Genomic DNA, 22760 nt, shown 5'->3' on the forward strand with positions numbered 1-22760 from the left:
CCTCAGCCCGTCCCTGCCCTGCCTGCCCCCCGCGCCCGAGGCGGGAGGTGGCCGGGCCGCTGTCCGCCCCGCCCCCGCTAGACTACATGTCCCAGGAGGCATCGCGGCCTCCCGGGCGGCTGTCACGTGGCCGCCGTTGTTAGCGGCGGGGGCGCTGCATCCGGGTCCTTCCCCGCGCACGCTCCGCCGCCCCACGCCTTAACGACCACAACAAGCGAGAGCAGCGCGCCGCGGCCCGGCGGACACCCGCCCCCGAGGGCGCCCGGAGCACCGCCCCTCCAGGGAGCTGATTGGGCGAGCCGCATGCGAACGGGCGTCGCATTGGCCCGTAGGGGGGCGGCTGGCGGGGATGTCATAAAGGCTAGGTAGGCGCGGAGGCTGCCGGGGAGCGAGCGGCGGCGCGGGCGGCTCCCGGGTCGTACACCTCTCCCGCGGCGGCGGCTCCCCCGCCCGCTGCGTGAGGCTGGCCGGGGCTGGCGAGCTCCTGTGAGGCGCGGTGGGCGGGGCTGCGCGGGGGGAGAGGAGCCTCATCTCCCCCCGAGCGGGCCCGGCGGCGGCAGGTGAGATGAGACCCCACCCTCCCTCCTCCCGTCGCGGACCGGCTCGGCGGTCCCCGAGCCCTCGGGGGTGCTGCTCCCTCAGGGCCCCTGCGGCGGGAGCGCCGACCGGGGCGGGGGCAGAGGGCCAGTGCTCTAACGCCTTCCCTCCCCGGCCCCGCCGGCGTGAGAGGCGTCCCTGGAGGGAAGCGGGGGAGGTTCTCCCGAGGGCGGGCCGGGGGCACGGCTGGCACGGGCGGCGGGGTCCCGCGTCCTGTCGGGGCTGTGAGGCCGCCCCGAGGCGCGGCGGCGGTGGGGTGGGCAGCTGCTCTCGCTCCTTTGTTTGCGGGCGCTCCGCTCTGCTGGCCTGGGTCCGGCCTGCCGCCCCGCTGCGGGGGCTGCACCGGCCGGCGGGAGCGCCGCGCTGCCCGGGCGGCACAGCTGCCCTCTCCTCCGCCGCCTTCCCCGAGCCCGGCCGAGTCCCTGGGTTTACGTCTTTCTGGAGTTTTTCTCCAGCTCTGACCCTGCTGAGGGCTCGGCCCTTGGCAGGAGGCTTTGGGCATTAATATCGCAGGTCGGGTTGTCGTGTCGTTCGTGAAAACAAAAATAAAAAGGTGGCAGGTAGGACCTGAAATGCTGACTGGAACTAGAGTCCTAAAACTATGATGTTCCTGATACTGTTTGTGATTATCTGCTGCACGACCCAGATACTACTTTACTGCTTCTTAATAGCTATTTTATTGTTCATCAAGAATAAATTGAAACTCTCTTTAACAGCTGCGTTCAGATGTTGTTAGAACTATGCTTGTTTGCTTTATAGGTGAAAAGTCCCAAACATGAACAGCAATGCACCACACCTGTCCTCAAAGCTGACTTGGCTAGAAGTGGAATGTAGTTTCCTGACAGATCTTCTTACAAAGAAGTTGTAAATCCTTTGTAATGGCCAACAAGAAAGAGCCTCCTTTTTTCAATGAAGATAATATGGGACCCTTTCACTACAAGCTTCCTTTTTATGACACTATGGAGCTCTTCATTGAAACGCTTACAGGAACATGCTTTGAACTGCGCGTTTCCCCCTTTGAAACGGTTCTTTCTGTGAAAGCTAAAATTCAAAGACTGGAAGGTACTATTCTCTCTTATTTCAGTGTCAACTTCATTGCTTTAGAGGAAGTCTTGTTTTACAAATTATAATTGCTAAAATCAAACCAGTTAATTTAAATGACTTGTTCAGTAATACATATAAGCTAGGCGCTCAGTTCATGGCTTAGGTTTAATTGGAATTGGGTTGTTTTTCTGTTCTTTTCCTATCAGTTTATGGCTTAGGCTTCACTGGAATTGGTATTTTTGCTTGCTTTTTTTTTTTTTTTGTGTCATTATTAAAATCTTTAAAAGGCTACAGTAAATCATTAATTGTTATGGTATTGTATGGGATATAGTATTTTTGGTGTTGAAAGGATTCTCTGACATAAGTTTTTAACCTTGCTAATTAAGAAACAACTTGAGTCTCACAGCGTGTCTACATTGCAACTGTCTGAACATGCTTTAAACTAGGTGCTATGGCTGTTGCTTCTTAGGTTAGTCAGTTTGCGGTTTGTTTATGATACTGCAGTCACAAGAGCAACTGCAGTGCAGGCAAATCCCAAAGACAGCTTAAAGTTACTGATTTGAATTTTGTTTAGGTGACTGATCTTGTGCTGGTAGAGGTCTGGCTGAGCAATGCTTTGTCTTAAAGTGATGAACTTGGCACGTCTTGCAAAGTAAAAACCTCCTTTAAGTTATGAGGCCAGTCCTGGTGCTAATGCAAGGCGAAAAGATGTAGGTTAGTCCTCTCTCACCCATTTCCCTCTAGGATGGGAATGATCCTGTATGAAAGAACGTGATTTGAAATATGTATGTATACATACTTTAGCTTTTTTGCAGCATTGCATCTTCTTCCGTGCTTTGGAGGAGTTAAGGAACTGTGTAGCTGCACAAGCTGAGAGTACCGAGTTGATAATTTTAAGAAAAGGGATCCCCTCTTTTCCCCAGTATACCTGTACATTTTTTTCATGCTTCTGTCTGTGTTGAACCAACCCTCTGGGAGATGTAATATGATGCTTTAGATTTGAATCTAAGATACTCTCCTCTTATCTGCGCTAATGGATGGGAAAAAAAAAGTAGCTGGCACGAGTCTTAAAACACAGAAGCATTGCAACAATAGGGGTGACTTTTTGCTAGTAAGGTCACTTAGTGGAAGCTCCACCGTGCAGATAACTAGAGTTTACGTTAGTGTAGCTACATTAGTGCAGCTATGTGGTTATGCTGTTGTTTCCTGCGGACAGGGCCATAATTAATCACAAGTCAGAGAACACGTTGAGGTGCTCCTTTTCTTGTTTCACCTCTAGCCTCCAGGAAAGGGTTTTACTTCTCCATCATTGAATATAGGCATGGGAGAGATGCAAGCAGATATGTGACAGAATGCTAAATAAGAGTGAATTAAGAGGGAGCGTAGCCTGCCTTCTCCTGTACTCTATTGCCTATCTGGACAGTATAGATGAAGGAGCAAGCTTTAAAGGATGCATGAATAGACCAGTGGGAGATGTGAGGAAGAGGAATTTGAATTTCTTGTAGTCCAAAACAGGAGATTGTGAACAGACATATTGAATTATACCTACAGCTTATTATTGTAGGCTGACTGTGCTTAGCTTACAAAGTATCATAAGTTCTTTTTAGAAGAACAGCTCAGTAATAAAGTTATAATATTGCTTATTCAGAATTTTGTTCACATGTTGTAGTTCATAGTAACGGATAAAGTAATAAATGGCTTAGGTGCCTGCTGTATAGACTTAATAAGTAAATTTCATTAAAACACAGAAGACAAGAGTTCACTGGTGCTTATTATTGAATTGTTAGAAGTCAATTGTAATACCTTGATTCTCCAGAACAGAGTTAAAAATATCTGTAACGTCCAGAGTAATATGATTTATGGGAGGCAGAGTGAAAACAGGTTGATCAGCTATGTGTGAAGGGGATAGACAATGACACATTAATTTTATGTTGCATTTGGGGTTGCTATTGCATGTAAAAAAAATAATTAACAACTTTTCAGTGACAAAGTTCCTATTACAGTGCACAAGTTCAAGCAATGAATCACCTAGGTGGACTGAAAATCCTTAAGTAATTTTGCTGTTGTGATTTAGCATGGGAAGCAGAAAGCTTACATCTGTTTCTGCTGCTGTTTTTCACTTTTTGTTATTGTATCGTGTCAACTTTCATGGGATGCAAACCTGTCTCATTTAAGCTGCACTTCTGGCTGGAGAATGTCTCCTACACTGTTGAGAGACTATATAGGGTCCCTAGTATGTGTATTGTCTCCGTGGGCTCATTTGGCTGTTGAGGATGATGGTATGTAAGCATACAAAAGGACAGGTTTTGGGAAAATGATCTGAGACCTGAGATCTCCAAGAACAAAATCTAGAATTGTATCAGAAGTTAACAAATTTGTTCAAATGTCACCAATGCCTCTAATTATACGAGGCTAATAATAAAACTAGATCAAGATGAACTGATCTTTGTCAACAACTGGAATATCAATAGGTGTAGACTGAACTGTAATAAGAAAGGATAATATGGATGGCGTGTTAGGAATTTTGTATACTTCTGATACTGTTTGTCATTCTTGGTGCCTGTTTAATGATCTGATGTGGAAAGGTTTTGTTTAGACAGCTGTGGTAGACTTTGATAGCTCACTAAGAAAGAGCTCCAGATCTCCAGCCTTCTGTTTCCAGTTGGTTTTAGTCAGTAAAGAATGTGGGTAAAAATTTATTAATGGGTTCTAATGCATCTGAAATTTCAGTGCAAGTCTACTCATAAATTGAAGTTAAAGAAGATCTGATGTGTGTTTGGGTCAGATCCAGGCATTTGTCCTCAAATACGTTCCATGCGAAGTAAGTACTTGGTATCCAAAAATTTAGGTTTGTTATAATGTTGACTTTGGAGCCACGTGGGGTAAATTGCTCCTAGTCTCAGATTTACTGAATGAGCCTTTTAAAATGGTACACTGGAGAAGAAATAGCTCCCTTTGTCTGTACTGGTGGCATAAAAGCTAGAATACACACAGCCAGCAGCATAGCATAGTGTTGCCAGCAGTGGTACCTACTCCCTTGGTTTTACTTGTTGATTATTTGTATTTGAAAGCAGGATCATGTGTTGATGGACATGGATCGGATGGTATCTGAGTTTCAAGGTGACATGAAAGACTGAGCTTTAACACATGAATGGTACTTAAAAGCAGCAGGATTTCATTGACGGAGGAAATGGCTTCTTTTTTCTTTTTAATCTGGAAAGATCTCTTCTTGCTTCCTCCATTGAACAAGTCTTTGTAGCTGCTGAGCTGGACATAGTGTAGTATTCTTCATTAGGAAACACCAATTATTATATTGAATTTTATAGAAGGAACATTCAGATAGTGTATTCCTAGAGGTGGTTAATTCTATCATTAATTCTATCATCTGTTAAAGATACAGATAATACCTGTAAACATGTTTGTTCAGTAGGATAGGATTGAGTCTTAAGTGAGGAGATGGGGTTTGGGATTTGGTGTTGGTGGTTTATATTATTTATAATTATTATTATTAACAACTTGCAGGAATTAATTTCCATTCTGCAGTATGGAGTGTTAAGTCCTTCCTTTACGTAGCCAGCTTTAAAATAAGAAAAACCAACTCAGTCATGGTTTGTTCAGTGTCTGCTTGCAATTGAATTTTATGATCTGTGAATGTGGAAACATCTACCTTTTTAGATTAAAATGTAGGTGTTCTCTTGTTCTTGTATTATTGTAAAGGGAAAAAACAGAACTAGCTTTCAGAGTACATCTTAATTTGGAATGCTTGTGTTCAGCAGGGAACGACAGATGCAACAATAATTTTGTTGTTGTACGTGTGTGTACTCTCAATTCATCATGAGAGTTGTTATTTTTCTTTGGTCTTTTTGCTGTCATTTTGCTGTCTATGTACAGCAGCTGCACCTGAAGTGAAAGGAACTGGATGAATATCAAGCAGACTTCTTCTAGATGTTCCATTTCTTTCAATATTCTGTGAATTCAGAGTATGTCATAGTGATATTTATTACTAATTGCATTAGAGAAAATAGCTATGCTTCAGTCAGGATTGGAGTAAGTGGATTGCGGAAGTGTAAAGAGTTTTTAAGAGAACCAATCTTTTCTTCTGTCTACTACTTTTCCTCTATGTCTCCTGTTTGCTTTGTCATTTGCCTGTTTACTGTGCTGATAGAGACTAGAAGTTCATGAAGCTTTTTTTTGTGCCTTGTCTGAGCTGGGAAAACATTCCTGCAAATGCAAGCCTGTGCCCAGATCAGATGGTTAGAGCAGCATCTGGAAGGTGTAAATAAGGTCACCTTTGTCAGGAAATTTTGTGGGCCTGTATTCAATTACTGGTGACTTGCTGTTGTTAGTCTCCTCTTTGTCAGTCCCTAGGATAAAGAGTAGGTCAGTACTGACCACCATTTACACCAGTGTAGCTTATTATCATGCAAATGAAAGCTGGAGGGGTTGACCATTATGAAAAAACGGTCCTGCTGCTGTAAGTTGTGAACCTTTGCACCTCTTCCCCAGTATAGCTAGTTGGTGGGGGAAAATGAGGCTGTCAGCCCAGCCTCTCTGTAAGCAGGAACAAAAAGTAAATGTTTAAGAAACTCTCTGGCAATTTCAACATTGGATGAAAGAGAAGGATACTGTTTGAACTTTGATTTAGAAATGTTTGTGGTGTTTTTAGACATAGTAACCTTCTACCTACAACATAAAATCAGCTCTGTTCTGAAATCTGCGGGGTTTTTTTTTTCTGGGTCAGACTTCACCACATCAGTTTCTCTGGTGAGCCTACTTAGCATGCTAGAAAGAAGAGTAAAGGAGTGACGCTTAAGGGTGTATCTGATACACCGATTCAGAGACAGGGTAGAGTACCTACTTCTCTCCTTCCCGCATTTCAGTAGGTCAGATTGTCAGCACGCCTGCAGCCATTTCAGTAGGCAGTCTGTAGGCTCTTCTCCTATAGCATCACCTGGCTAGCCCACTTGCATTTGGGTGTTGAGATTTAGCTTATTGCCCTACTTTCCCCTCAGTACCGATTTAGAGCAGGCCAGTCATACAGTCACGTGCTGCTTAGGGAGAGGAGATAGTGGACGGGTATCTCGGAGTTCTCATTATTGTTGCCAATTTTACATGCTGATCTCATGCAAATGTCTCCCCAAGAAAGCCTTGCTATAATCCAGAAAAGGGACAGCTGATGCGAATTTTCCTGCACCTGAACCTATAAAGCACATACCATTTCTTCCGTGTATAAATACAGAATTCCTAGAAAGCAGCATAAAAGGGAATTAGTAATAAAGACTTGTCTGTTTCCCATTACAGCAGAGTACAGTCATTTCATCTGTTCATTTAATCAAAAAATACATTGTCATTGTTAAATGAACAAAAACATGTTTCACTGCAATACTGCCAGTTACAAGCCAGCCTTTTTAACAAATACTCTCTCAGTTTATCAAAGTAATTGGAAATTGCTCCTTGGAGGCTGCTGAAACCATAACAAATGCAGACAGTAATGACTGTTTGTAATCAGAAGACTGCAAAACAACACAGAAAAGAACTTCAGTGTAGACTCGCTGGCTGCTGCCAGCTTGTTCTTGTTTTGCTTACGCTGCAGACTTGAAACATAACCAATACCCAGTTATTAAATAGCTGGCAGTGTAGTAACAATTATGTTAGTCTACTATATGAACATATTCCCCTCATAAATGTCTTATATCCTCTGAAGTCCACAAGATTCACGTTAAATGCCTCCAAGTGGAGTAAAGTTGTGTTGGTCGTTCATAAAAGAGAAGATCTAGATGTGAGCTGTGGTGAGAAAAGAAGATTGTCATCTTCTCTAAAAGTTAAATAATAACAATGACAGTTATGAGCAGACTCCAAAGTGCACTCTCTCTTCTGCACAGGGATGTCCACTTAGCATATCTCCTACTTGCCTGTTGAATCTGCTTGGACTTCCACCTGAATCTGGTCCTCTTTTCTTCCTTGCTGGTGATGGGTGTTGGTAGCTTTGTGCTCTTCCTCCAGCAGGGAAGGGGCTCCTTAACCAACCTTTCATCACAGCTTGCTAAGCACTCTTGCAAGCCTTGGGAAGCTGAGATGTTTTTGGAAACCACCTGGAAGACTCTGATCTTTGTGTTCCCCTCCCGCCAGATGTATTTTGGGAAGTCTTACTGCGTAGCATTAGTACTTACATCTCCTTTTAAGTATCTGAACATACAATGAATAAAAGTGTAAGATAAGGTTACTTTAATGTAACCTTTTGGAAAATATATAGCTTTTGCTGCTTAGTCTAGACCTTTTTAGTTTAGACCTTTTTTGAAAAAGTAGTTCTTGGCCTCTATAGATTTTCATTTTAATTGCAATTTGTCAGGAATGCACAGTGAGATCTTTATTACCTGGGTTTCGCTAGACATTGAACAGCAGTACTTCTTTTTGATGCTGAAGGGAAGCTTTTTTTTCAAAGGCAAAAAAAGACAGCTATTCATCTTCCTATTAGCCTTAATTTTTTTTTTTTATTATTTATTTTTTTTTGTGATCCGAGATGTCTTATCCTTTCTTAACTGTCCTGGTTTGTACTGTATCCAAAATTTGGAAAGTGGCAGCATTCTAGTAAAAATGTGTGAGGACCTTTGGTTGTACCAGCTTATGTTTATTATCTTTAATGTGTATTACATTTGTATCTAAATGAGTTGACTATGCAGGCAAAAAGAAACAAAGTTAATTGTTATGTAGAATATGGATTTTTAATATGGAACAAATACTCAGTATGCTTACTTCCTTTTAACAAAAAATAGTTAGCCAAATCTGTCCCAGAACTTGAGTTGAAAATGTGTATTACTGGATATAAGTAATGAAATGTTCTGATGGCCTAAAAGAACACCCACAACAAAATAAAAGTGTTTGTAGTACAAAGTTGGACTAACTGCTATGGTACTATATTGTACATGTGAACTTTCAGGTTCCAAACCAAGCAGTGATAAAAACACATATACAGTTGTCGCCACTGTAATAGAGGTGCCACCAGTTACCTTAATGCAACCTTGTCTTCACTGTGAGTAATACAGAATATCAGTCTGTGATTAAACTATTCAGCAGTTCTGTAGTTAGAAGTTTTATCCTGTTTTTTCTGTCAGTGGACGTAAAGCTCTTGAGGTACGGATAACAGGGAAAAAAACTCCCTCATCTGATGACTGGAAAAGAGCAAGTATTCAATAAGCCTGAAGCAATCGAATACTTCTGTAGACCTGTTGTTGAGCCAAAAGATTGAATTCTGAGTGTGAGCACAAGCCTGCTGAAAACCTTAACTTTGTTCCTAATAACTATTTGGGAGGTTGGATATCATGACTGAAGGCTGCTCAAGTGCCTGTCCTTGTCCTGCTTCCTTTCTTCTTTCCCCTGTGATCCCCATTTCTCACCTCTCCTCCATTACCCCCACATTCTTCAAAAAGCAAAACTCCCCAGAAGTCCTACCACCAAGCTCCAATTTTAATACTCTTCCCCCTCCCCCCCCATTTGTTTTCTTTAGGTATTCCTGTTTCTCAGCAGCACTTAATTTGGAATAATACGGAGCTGAAGGATGACTATTGTTTGAATGATTATAAGTAAGTATAGAATAAAACTGCAATGAATGTTTCTAAATTATTGTTAGCATAAGCAATAGATAATGCTACAAAATTTATTTATTGTTATTTACAGCATTTCAGAAGGCTGCACTCTGAAGTTAGTTCTGGCTATGCGAGGTGGACCTATTAATACTAGAAGAGGTAGGTGTTAACTCAGTTAAAAAATAATGGTTTTCATGCAACATCTTATAACTGTAAACAGCTTCTCTTAGCTAAGCATTTTAGATGAGCAGACTTCAGTTCCAAATTAATTGGAAAAATACTTAACAAAAAAGGAGGGGTTTTTTTCCATCTTTTCTTCCTTAGCATACCAAGTGCACCATCCTTTTCATTTTCTTTACCCTGAGTTTAACAAGTATCTTGGTATGTACAGAATCATCAAGTCTCAAAATCAGCAATCCTTCACCTGCAGAAAAAATGATACTGTAATGTCATTATACAAATAGTTTTTAAAGTCTGGTTAGTAATAATCAGGCATTGGTTCAGTCTGATGATAAACTTGTTTATGTGGATCATCTATAGAGGAATGAAAATGGAGAAATCCCCTTGATAATTTTCACTTGGAAAACACTCAGCATATCTTCTAGGTTGGGAATTCCCATTGTAAACTGAGCTGAGCTCTCAAAGGTGATTAAAACTATAATAATAATAATAATTTGGTTTTATTCTGTTTTTTCTCTTTGTAGTTCCTGTGGAAGACCCTATCAGGGAAATGGCTGAATACATGGATCCCAGTAGAGATGAGATCTGGGAGAAAGGGCCATCCAACAAACAAGTTACCTTCTTAGTATATCGAGAAGGAGATCAGTTGAATTTCTTCCGTGTAGTAGATAGGGGAGATGGCACTTTAACACCGTTATCTGAATCTTTGAGGTAAAGTTGGTTTTAATCTTTGTATTATTCTTCAAAAGGGGGATGCTGTATAACTTTCAGCTTTATTTGTTGACTTTGTCAAAAGAATATCTGGAATATAACTGGAATATTGCAAGAATTGTTCCCTAAGGGCTACTAAAATGCTGTAACTGGGTGGCCTAACAATACAGTAGTACTTTGTGGTCAGTGCTCATGCTGACAGTCGTCTGTCGCTGTGTGTGTCAATAGAGTGAGATAAAGCTGACCTTGTGCTTGAGGCAATTCTCAACATTCCAGCCCTTTCTAAAAGCAAACGTTTTCCAGGAAAGTCAATTTGGCAAGAAAGATATTAAAAACTTTTGTTAAGTACTTTCTCTTCCATCTTAAGGCATTTGTTTAGTTTTATAAACGTTACCCTGTTCACAGCATAAACTTTCTTTTTCATGTGGATATGACTTGGCCAAATGATTAGTCAGGAAGATAGCAAATTGGCAGTGCAAAATCTTGAGGGGGTTTGTCTGAAGTTTCAGAGAAACTGGGGGGGTTTGGGGCTTTTGTTTGGTTTTTGGGTTTTGTTTTGGGGGTTGTGTTTTGTTTTGTTTTTTTAAATATACTGAAATAACTACCAATAGAGCAAGCCTTTGGATAATTAGGCCTCAGATTAGCTACTGTTGAGGTACCAAACAGATTACTAGTCTTTTTCCTAAAACTATCAAAATCGGTAATATCTATTAAAAATTATTAGGTTCTGTCTTTATGCTGCAGCTTTTGGGTAGGGTTTTTTATCCCCTGAAGAACTTAAATATTAGTACAACTGTAAGGAAAGGAATCGTATTCTGGAGATTAGCTGCATTTTCTCCGAGGCTAAGGCTTACACTGTTTTAAGTAACTATTCTTGTTCCTGTTCTTCTTCCAAGCAAGAGCTTTGTACTGGGTTTATATTCAGTGTGATTCAGTGGGTTCAGAGTGATATTATTCTTAGAAACTTTTGTAAGAGATCAGTACTTAAAAACTACAGGCTGAATGAAATATCAAGGTTGAATTCCCACATAGTTACACAGAGTAGAAAGAGCTAGTGTTTGATATACAATTACTGGAGGGAATGAAGAGGAAAGATACAAGTATTTTAGCTCTGTGATCTTATCTTTCAGCCCCTACACTCTTTTTCAGTAAATGGCCACATATGGTATTGTGTGTAGATTTGAAATAGGTAAAAACCACCATCATCAGTAAGAACTGAGAACCTTGCTGCTGCATTGGCGTGGATACACTTCTGGAAAGAGGAGCAAACAGATGTAATTCCTGTTCTCACCGATACCCTGCCTATTACTGAATTATTCCCTTTTACCTTTTAAATCCAAAGAACATCCACACTAATCCAAAGCTAGGACTGTGGATGCTATACTGTGAGTTGATGCAAGAAGTTGTCAGAAGGAGCTTGAACTTCATTTTTTTTTCAGTATAAAGGGATCCCTGGTATCTGCCTACATGTTCAAATTCTTGTCTGTGTGTGACGATTTTTTTTTCCCCCCATTTAAAACTAACATGGACAATTGTCTGAAATTCTTAGTACTTCTCAATTAGGTAATCCTAGTGTATAGATTGTCTAAATGTAGCACACTGGAGGAATAAACCATGCTGTTTTGGCTCTTGCAAGGCATCTTGGTAAGCCTTTCAAAGCACAACAGCATGTATAAAAGTCAAATACATTATGGTTAAGAAATGTGCTGTCACTGGTCAAATGATCCAGTTAGGTTGGAAGCCACCTGAGTTGAAAACATTCAGCTTGAGCTGTTTCTCTTCCTCTGTGCTTTCTATGGGAGTTAATTTATTAGCTTTTTTACTAAGGCAGACAGTAATTTGGTGTGGGGGCAGAATTTTAATTTTTGAATTTGTTGTTATGGCTGGGTCAGACTTTGTGGGAAATGGAAAAAAGTAGCAAAGGGAGGAGATAATGGAAACAGATCAGACCTTTTCATTTGATCTTTATAGAGAAAGGCTATGAATCACTCTGAATACTAGTGTTTTCCACACTGACAGTTAAATGTGTTTATATGTGTGGGTATACTGGTGACTGAGCGTTTTGAGGCACTTGTTTATCAGCTTTTCTCACATTGCTTATGTGCAGAGCAGAATTTAGTGACTGCAATTTAGAAATGAGACATTGGTTTGGGTTTTGTTTTATAGTTCTCCAGATCATTTTATTTTATCTGTGCTTACGTTAATGGTTAAAACTTGACAAGGTGTAAATACTTACAATGATTATTGTCTCTGGATTAAAATAAAGTTGGTGAAGTTGTACTAGAGGACTGGCAGGCACTGATGGCAAAAGCGTTTCAACAGGCTACTGATCATTTTTGAGGCATGCATTTTACAAGCAAGATCTCAGGAATGTTGACACCTGTGGACAAAGTAAATTTGAAATTTACTCACTGGAAAATGGGCTAAAAATATCATCAAGAACAAAGCTCCCTGTCTAACTTTTATAATTTTACACTCACATTAAAGCAAAAAATCCATTTTGTTACTCCTTTTTTTTTAGTGTTTTTGGCTCCTATTTAGTTAGAAAATGCAAGAAAAAGGATAACAATTCTTTTTGTGTAAAAAAAAAAAAAAAAAAAAAAACCAAACCAAACAAACAAAAACAAAAAAAACCAAAAATCAAACCACAAACCCAAAACAAAAACCTGAAAACCTAACAAAACAAAACAAAACAAAAAAAACCAAAACCCAAACAAACAAAAACCACAACCAAACGTGTGAGACATCACTTTTCTTTTTGTCTTTACATTGGAGGAAGGGAAGTTCAAAGACTTGTGTAGAGTTGGTGACTGAAGTCTTTGCAGAGTTAAAATTCTGAAATGATTCTTTAGTGTTGAATCTTTACCAGGAGAGGTATGTAATACGTATGTTGACTGTCCCCATATGGAGATGTTCAGTTTTTGCTAAGAAATGGCTGGACTATTTTGCTGACTCTTGCTTTGAATTTGCTGCCATCTTGCTCTTAAAGATCTGTCTCCCAGCTGTGTTGCCTTTGGAATTTTGCTACGTTTTAGGAAATGGATTTGGAGAGTCAGTGCAAAAATACTGGCTCTTGACTAAGGGCAGCAGAATATTTCCAAGAATCAGGTAAGATGCCAGCTCTAATTAGTGAAAACTTTGTTTGTTTTTTTTTGTTGTACTGACTTTCTTATGTCCTTTAGTTCTTCCTTGGTCTCTTTTGGAGAGTAAAAACTTTAGTTCAATCTGCTAGGACATTTGTATGAACACAAGGGAATTTCCTGATTGCCATGATTCCTAGATGCTGACAGCCTAATGGAAGAATTAAAACACTCTTTAAAATGTACTATATACAGTGTTGAAAGTGCATCAATTTGTAATGAATTGGACACTCCTAATGGTTCGTTCATTTCACTGTCAAATGTTGGATGTGTGTTAGTGGTTAATGCTTCATAGGAAAAACAAGTCAGATACTGACTTTAAAACATTGAGTTTTTGCATTCTGTTTGAATACAGAATGGAAAAAGGCAATGTGATGCTACAAATTTCCAGTGACTACTGAGTTAAAATATTTTGTCTTGGGTCTAGCAATTCTAATCTGTTTATTTTTTCCAAATGTGAGACTCTTGGAAACCTAAACTGATCCTTTTTTATTTTTTTTTTTATTTTGAAAAGGAGAAATAGAATATCACATCCACATGGGTGACCCCTCCATTTCCATTTATGGTGAGAACACCCCTCAGGATGGATAGAAATTGGGACTTTCCTTCCATGCCAGTGTCTGGTTAAATGGAAAACTGATCAGCTTGTTGTCTGAGTCACACAGTTAACAGCTTTGGCCATACCTTCAGGAGACATTTGTGGAACTGGATATCCCCTCTGTGGGGAAAATATATAGTGAGTGTGAACCAACTGTATATGGTATAACAACTTCCCAGAAGCGTGGCTATGTTGTGATTTCAGCATCATCACTTTGCGTGAGCATCTAATAAGGAATGCTTATGTGCTAAAATAAATGGATTTGAAATGTCTTTGCATACAATTTTACATAATGCTTTGTCAACAGATCAACTACGGATATGACTTTCTAGTTGTGAGAATACTCTACATTGAAAACATAATTAAATTACTTGATTAGAGGGTGAGCACAAACTTTCTTTTCTTTTCAGTGGTGGTTCAGTGTTTAACTTATATGCTGATGATGAAGATGAGACAGAGGCATCACCTTCTGGACAACAGATAATTGAGAATTCAATTACTATGAATAAAATGAAACTACTCAAGGCAAAGATGGAGAACATGAATTTGAGTAAAAAGGTGAAGTTGTGATTTCAATTTTTCTATTGTAAAATGGCTTGCACTTTCCTAGTGCTGGCTTTTCTAAAAAGCAGGTCAGATACTTTGCTGTCTTGGGAAGTGAAGTGATCAAGGGTAGATGATTTCTTATCTATTGTTTAAGTAAATGCTATTGTACAAATGTTCTGCTGTTGAGGCATTGGCTTTACTTGGATCTACCTGTCCAAATTGAAAGAATTCACTACTGGTCCTGGATTTATTTGTGTGGGTGGCTTTTTTGGGTGTGTGGTTTTTTTGGTATTTTTGGTTTTTCTTCTTAAGTAGCGTTGGTTTGCAGTACTGCTCTGGTAAAAATCAATGTTTCTCTTAAATGAAACTTCATTAGAAATACTGTAACTGAAAAGCCTATAAAGTTAAATATGAGAATGAGATTACCTAGAAGATAAAACATTACATTGGTTTTCATGTCTGTGTAGGTTACCTAGATGTAAAATGAAGATGATATACTTTCTTTCATTGTTCATCTCGTTTGAGACTCTAAGCTCTTCTGGATAACTTTGATGGCATTCTGGCTTCCCTTTTCTATTCTTCTGACATGCGGTCTATTTACTAAAAAGCCTGTTCTGATTATAATCTTTGATTTTATTATTGAGATGTTGGGGTGAAGTCTTGATGGCTAGTAACAGATGAGGGAGTAGAAAAAATGATTTGGTCCTTTCTGGCCTTACACCGTCTGAATTCCTGGGAATATGATCTCAGTCAGGTCTTTGAATGCAACCATAATTCAAATACTAATTGTTGCTCTATGTGTTTTTTTTGGGTTTTTTTTGTTTTTGTTTTTTTAATAGCCTAAGAAAACTGTCAAGGTGAAACCTCGTCCTCCAATGGCTCCTCGACCATCTAGTGGCTCAGTGGCTGCTGCTCGTCACCGCTTTTTAAGAGTGCTCCCCCATATTGGACAGTCCTGCCTACCTCCTCCTGGGAATTCATATCCCTCAGAGTCTTCCCAAAATGCACTTTCAGCATTGGCTACTTTGGCCACTGCTGGCAGAACAATGCCATCCACAACTAATGACTTTCTTAAGGAAGATGACACTTGGCAGAGCAACTCTTGGTCTCAGTCAGTTAGTAGCATCAGGTTACCACCGAAAATATCTCGCGTTGAACTAGAAAATGCAAAACTACCTACAAATAGTATTCTGACTCCTGTTTCATCTCTGTCTGCAAATTCAGAAAAAGCATCTGAAAATGTGACCTCAACAAGTGAGGAGGATGCTGTTTTGTTTCCGAATATAACGAATGTAGAACTATATGGAACAGAAGAAAAACTTCTACCTGAAACAGATGCTTTTGCTTTGTTAACAGAAGCAAGCACCACTGAACAGTGTAGTGAGATATATGACATAGGAAAGGTGAACCCAGAACTTGAACTGTCTGATGGAGATGAAGAATCTAAGGTTGTAGAGCAGCATAGGAAACCTATTAGCAAAGTGCTGAGCACTGCAGCAATGGGGGCTGGTCTTCTCAGTACTCGTGAATTAAGTCCACAGAAAAATCTGCTTTTGTCACCTCTTCGGTATTCAGCGCAAGTGGCACGTCACAGTTCTCTGAAACCACAAACACAACCCAAATGCTTTGAGGCTGGTAACTTGAGATCTACAGCCTCCTCAAACGTGCTTCGATCATTGGAAGTCCGTAGTATAGCAGACTCCTCTTTTTCTAGGACTACTAGATTTCGTAGCATGAAAGTAGAGTCACTTGGCAAAAGACCTGATGTAATTTCTAAAGCAGAGGCTAGGGACATCACAGATGGGGCTAACAAGGCATCCAAAGAACCTGTGAGTTCTGTAAGTAACTTAGGATTTCTGGCTTCGCTGGCCCGAAGCACAAACAAGGAAAGTTTACAGAGTTCCTGTGGGACAGGCAGGTTTCGGACTTCTGGTATTGCACTACCTACAAACCTTCAGCATTTTCAGGAAGAAAGCTTTAGGAAAACTGCTCCTCCAAATGAAGCTGCTGAATATATTCTAGTGAGTACTAATGCTTCCAAAGAAATCAAAGTTTTCCTGTCTTTTCTGGTACTGGCGTTATGAAAACTACTTTCATGTGTGTGTCTGTGTCTTTTTAGGGAAGGCAGATGGGGAGGGGGAGGTGTCCTTAAATCCCTCATAGTCTTAAACTTTTCTGAATTCCTGTTCATATCTTAACTGCCTGTTTATCTAAACAGGTCCTAGAAGTAATTTTTCATAACAATTAAAGTGGCTCTTCAGTTCACAACTAAAATTATTAGTTATTGTAATGATAGAATTACGAGTGTCTGTGTTTGAAGTGTCATCTGACTTCTACTGCTCACTAATTGTCATTTATTCCAAAGTTTGCCCTGTGACTGGCACCATATATGCCTAGCTTCAGATCTCTAATGTACTTTGTTGTTTTGGTGTGTTGTGAAGTATGGGGAGACTATTAAATAGTAATTTCGAGTAAGGCTTTATATTGCGGAATTTTAATTTTTTGTACAGAAGTCTTCTTGGACTCTTCATAGGTACATTGATTGGTACAACATTGATTTCAAATAAGCTGATACCAGACTGCCTAACTTTTCATTTAATTTCCATCTGCTAGTAATTTCCTTGTGGAAATTTTTTTTTTTTAGTCTGCGCATGGGCTTGGAATGAATGGAAGTATTGCAGCTGTAGGGAAAAGAGTAGGTAAGTAATGTGACTTAAATAATAATTGAAGATGACTCTTTAGTCTTTCCTGATATATCACATGTATAGAGGACAAGAATCATTTATCTTTGTAAGGCATATGTCTTTCAAAGTCTTTGCTGTATTACACATGGTATAACTTTTAACATTTTAAGCAATTCTTTAACATACAGATGTCATCCAGATTTTAGGTAGACATAACTGTGACGCTTTCCTAGCTTTTTTAAATACTTAATGAATCCTGCGTGTCATCTGTAGACATAAACATGACTTTCTGCTCTGAAGTTTCCAAAAGGTCAGTTCTGTGAATACTTCTGAGGGTACTAAAATGAGAACAAAATTTATCGGTAGCATTGTCTTTAGGACTACAGCCTGAGCCAGAAGGATTTGTCAAAAGAAAAGTAGGCAGGAAGCAATAAGGGCATGGATGCTGAAGATTACTGATATCGTGCAGATTTTTCTCTTATTTTTTGTGATAGGCATCATTCTTTCTATCCTAGTCTTGGTAACTCTGGAGTGCTTAATGCTTGACATCTACTGAAAATGGATGTGTTGTGCCTAAGTATTAAGTTCTTATGTGATTAATTCTTTTGGGAGGGGTGGAATTGTCTAGATTAGTACTTTTAAAACTATTGGGGCAGTGAGCTAAAGATTCTCAGCACAATCGACTTTTCTTCTTCACATCTTTAACTTGCAGTTCGCAGGTTTTCTTTTCTTTCTGTATCACCTTAGGAAAAGAGAGGCAGGCATGTATTCCAGGATTTTAAGATCGAGGTATAGAGAATGAGCTAGAAGATAGATCTTCAAATAGCAGCTGCAACAGGAAAAATGATGTAACGATGTGGGAGCAAAAGCTGCTAAAATAGCGTATTGTGCCTTTGTTTCACAAAGTGCAGCTTTGAATTGACAGCCAATAAATATATTAACAGGTCTGTCCTTACCTACTCCATGGTAAAAGAGGTGATACCCTAATAGCCATGTCTGCGTGACGGGAAAGCCTACTATCATCTGTGCCATTTTGGATAGCACTATGAAGATGAAACTCCTCTGGTGTATCTTAAGTCGGACAAAAGTGTGTTTTCCAACAGGTTGCAGGCGTAAGAAAGACAAAGTTGATGTCGTTATGTCATGTAGGTTCTTGAGAGAGAGATGGCTGGTAATGATCTGTTGTATAACTGGCCAAAGGACAGATTCAGTTTGTTATCGAAGGCCTTCATTTACATTAATTGCTGTAGGGACCATAAATGTGAGGACAGGTGTATTGTTTTTTCTGTTTAAGTGTGGTCCACAGGAGGGGCTGTCTTCGAGCTTTGTCTTTTTCACAGACTGGGCTAACTGATGTTCCTGAAATAGTATGCTTTTAGATGATGAAACTGATAGCATGGACAAGCATTGCCTGGAAGTTTCCGTGCTAGATAGCAATGAGATAGCACTGGTTGGTAGTGATGACTGTAATGTGTAGTTAACTGCTTGGTGTTGCTATTGAATGTAGCCTGCTGTATCTCAGCTGAGAAATGACTGTTAGGATCAAAGGCGCACTGGACAGAAAGTACTTCTGAACTCATGGGGTCACTTTTTGGGAGCATCCTGACAATATAGAGCTAGAAGCGCTGAAATGAACGTTTGCGTGGCTCACTTTCACTGTCCTAGCATATGGTAAATATGCATAAGCAAGTTGTGGATGAAGACCTTACTTCTACAGAGGGAAGGAAGATGCCTTTTCTTTACGTGCTCTCCAGTTATAAAGCAACAGCCAAGAATTAAGGGCAAAAAGTCAAAGGAAATTTTTAAGTACAGAAATTTTACAAACATCTGCAAAGTGCCTTATGAAACCATATAGCTAAATAGAGGCCTGTAGTCTAATAACTTACTCTTTCTTCCAATTATGGAGTACCAGCAAGATTTTAAAATGTTGCAGTATTTATTTGGCAAACTTGAGTTATTAGCTACTGAATATACTAGATGCTGGATACTTAAATGCCCAACTGATTCTTTGGAAAGCCATTGTGTGCAGTACTTTCCCAATCACATTGTGTTTTCCTTTTCCATTTGGGAAGATGTGTTTCTTGATTTCTTCTGTAACTTCTTGCTTATGTGAACTTTTAACAGGTGTTAAAAATAATGGGTCTAAGTCCCACATTGTGCTGCCTCTTCCAAAGGTGTTCATAGGCTTGAGGTGTGTGTTTTTTGTTTTGGCTTTTGGGGTTTTTTTCCCTCTGTTTAGGCTTTGGGGTTTCCACCTGAAGTATCCTAAGAAATGCAAAATGAATCTGCATTTCAAAAGATAACATATAACTAGTTTGTGATCAGCAATAAGTAAAAATAAAATGTCTTTGCTGTCTTTCTACCTCTGAAAGCAGGTGAAGCAACCCATCTTCCACCTGTGAATGGCTCAATTCAAGCAAAAAAGAAAATTACAAAGCATTGCTTTCTTTGTGGCAAGAAAACTGGATTGGCAACCAGCTATGAGTGCAGGTAGGCTGAGCGTATAACCAGCTGTTGTTTAAAATTGATAGCTGGGTTAACCAAAAGGTTTTCTATGCTGCATGGTATTCCTTAAGCGTAGCAAATCAAAAGGCAACCTTCAAAAAAAGTTGCAATTCTCAGTTCAGTAAAACTCCAGGAATTGAAATTCAGGAATGTTGTACCTGTTCTGCTGTTGAAGTGGATGTTCTTCCAGGAAAATCAAGAAATGCAAGGTATCAGAGTGCAAGATATCAGGAAATAAAGAACATGGTTACAAAAAAAATGTTATACTGGTGTGGGGAGAACTTGCTACAGATTTGTGTTCTGCAAAGTTTCTCAATAATAATTATATCATTAACAACTTGAGGAAAAACTGATTTTGTTACAATTTTTCAGATAATCTCCCTCAGATTTGGCCCTATTACAACACATCTGCACAGTTTGTGAATTTATACAAATTTACGTTTGACACCTTTTTGATTTTTACACGTGTTCTGTTTCTTGTGAGACTTCAGTCACCTTTGAGCATCTAGAGCACCTCAAAAGCAGAACGCTAGACTGCTGGTACCCCAAATCATGACTTGCAGACAACACAATGAGACCTGGAGCTTGGTGGTGATCACTACAAACTTTAAAAACAAAAACCCCTCACTTTCTCTGTTGATCTTGATTCTCAAAGTATTGCTTCCCACAAGATACTCTTTTCTCAGTATCATTTCCCATGAGCTAGTCATGGTTGGGAACTGCTGCACTGCGAGGGCTACATTTGAAGCTGATCTTGGTTCATGCCATTCAACAGCAAAATGAACAAGACTTCTGCCATTGGGGAATTGTGTTGGAGGGTTTCAGGGTGAGGAACTGCCTCCTTACTGACTCTTCAGTCTTTGATTTGGAAACAGTTTTGGACACTGCACACTTTCCTGCTGAGCAAATAGCTGCAAGCTCTTCTAGAAGTAACTAAGCAGCTTGCTTAAGGTTAAAAATGAAGCACAGAAAAAGGGGGGAAATCATGCATCTCCAAGAATAGCATTCGTTCTAGTTTCAAAAGGAGCAACCATATGACCTTTTAGTAGAATGGAACATGAACCAAATAGAGCATACAGTCGTATGAGAGAACTGATGATTAAGGGATCAAGAACCAAAGAAAAGCAAATTTATTACCAGGCACACAAAGCCTCAGGAACAGCTGCAGAGTTTATTATGAACCCAGATAGACAGACAGATAAATAGAGGATTATAGTCTAATAGTGAGACAGTAAGGTGGACAAGTAATGCTTAATCCATTTCAAGAGAATTCTGATTTTGAATGATATCATTGTTTAACTCTCAAGAAGCAACTTTATCAAATAATTAGGCAACAGGACAGTCTCCACTTAAAGCACTTGTTCAGATCAGATACAACATCCAGAGTATGCTTTTCTCCTGTTAGTCTTAGCTGCTAAGGTGTCAAGTTTGAAGGCAAAAATCATAATCTTAATTCATTGAAATTGCAACTGATATTGGAAAGATTCACCCTTATCCAGTCATGTAGGAAGTCATGTTCCCTATAGTTAGTCTGTCTGATGTCTTTAGAGCTGACTAAATCTGTGTTTGTTAATCTCAAATAACTAATTTGAGTTTATACCAGGCAGAAGTTGTGCTGAACTGAACATCTGTTTTGGTGGTCTGAATCATGCGGTGTTTCTGAATTGAAATGCATTATGTGGATTTCACCTGATGCCATTATTTCAGTTCCATGGTTTTGTCCTCTGAATTCTACGAACTGATGTTGTGTGAGGTCTTTAAAAAGAAATAAAAGAAATCGAAGTCCATCATTCTTAATTTATAAGTGTGTTTGATCCTTGCTAGCTGGTTCCAGGAGTACTGATCTTGCTTAACTTCCCAGCTGAAGAGACTGTTGGGTCAAAACTGTAACATTCAGTTACAAAAATGTCATTTTGATTACCCCATCAGTTAATGTTATCAGTCAAGGATGATTACAATCCAAGCAGTTATGTCAAATAAATGAGACATGATTAAGCCAAAGGGCTCCCAGCGTGTCAGAAAGTTAAAAGCTTCTAAAAGCTTGTAACTTCTAATATTCTTGATTCTTCAGATGTGGAAACAACTTCTGTGCAACGCACCGCTATGCAGAGACTCACACCTGCACCTACGACTATAAGAGTGCAGGGCGAAGGTATTTGCAGGAGACCAATCCCGTCGTTAGTGCACCAAAGCTTCCCAAAATCTAACATGGTTGTGCTGCATGTGGCCGTTCTGCCATTGAAGAATTGTATTACATTGAGAGAAGCACTTGCTTAAACTGCATAATTTTGCCATGCTCCATATTTAAAGATTTGCCAAGTAACAAAAGCACATGAGGATGCATCCTATTGAAGAATAATGTGAACACTACTGCAGTTAAAACTTTTCTTCTTTAGTGAATGAAAAGTAAAGATTAGTTTTTAAAAACTTACACTATGATTTAACTGTTACTGCACGTCTTGTGTTGTGTTTCATATTTGGAAAAGCTATTTCACTAGACAAGTCTTTAAAAGATGCACTTTACTAACTTTATTTACTGTATAACCAGACTTGAGGGGGTGTTGTAATGAGGGTGTCATGTAATGTCTTCTGTACTCTTGCGTTTTTTGTCCATTGCGTGGTATCTTCTAAGTTATTTCACTGGAAAGATCCTCCTCCCTCCCCTTTCTTCAAACAGCCTATTTTGAGATTTTAAGGGGGTAGTGTGTTCCACCCCTCTGTTCCATTCAGATTGGTATTCATACACTGTGTATCCATTCTGAAAATTACATATCATGTTAATCACATATACTGTTTATATGACAAGTTTGTTTTTAAATAGAAAATTCCCCCTTTGTTGCCATTAAATATAAGGAACAACTTATTTTAACTTTTTTTGTAATCCTAGATTTTTTTAAAACTTCACAGCTTGGTTTGTTAAGATGTTGAATGCTGTTACTGGAAGAAATTCTAATAAATATTAAATTTTAAATATTAAATTTTATTCTGGTTTATAAATGTACAAAATAACTTTTCCTATGTTACAGCATGCTCCTAAATTAAAAGCTGGGCTTTGTTATGGGGGGGAGGGGATTTTTTTTTTTTCTTCCCCCAGAAGCACTGGCTCATATCTGTTCCTGCTGAAGTCAGTGGGACTTTTCCCACCAGCTTCATTAGGAATAGTGTGACCTAC

General features: G+C 39.5%; 1 protein-coding gene across 4 annotated transcripts; it reads left to right on the top strand.

Annotated features, from left to right (window-relative positions):
• The first annotated feature begins 155 nt into the window (after positions 1-155).
• On the top strand, positions 156-22526 carry ZFAND4 (zinc finger AN1-type containing 4). Of its 4 annotated transcripts, none has more exons than XM_082310258.1 (10): positions 156-560; positions 1357-1659; positions 9146-9221; positions 9316-9383; positions 9929-10115; positions 14264-14411; positions 15239-16420; positions 17044-17098; positions 19456-19573; positions 21660-22526. In XM_082310258.1, the coding sequence occupies exons 2-10, from the start codon at positions 1476-1478 to the stop codon at positions 21793-21795; spliced, it is 2154 nt and encodes a 717-aa protein (XP_082166384.1). In that variant the 5' UTR covers positions 156-560; positions 1357-1475; the 3' UTR covers positions 21796-22526. The 4 variants fall into 4 exon arrangements, with proteins under 4 accessions (XP_082166384.1, XP_082166387.1, XP_082166385.1 ...); XM_082310261.1 differs by having other exon boundaries at positions 19459-19573; XM_082310259.1 differs by having other exon boundaries at positions 156-365.
• The last annotated feature ends 234 nt before the right edge of the window (positions 22527-22760 follow it).

This window comes from Platalea leucorodia (genome assembly GCF_965183815.1).
Source record: "Platalea leucorodia genome assembly, chromosome: 4".
Lineage (NCBI taxonomy): Eukaryota > Metazoa > Chordata > Aves > Pelecaniformes > Threskiornithidae > Platalea > Platalea leucorodia.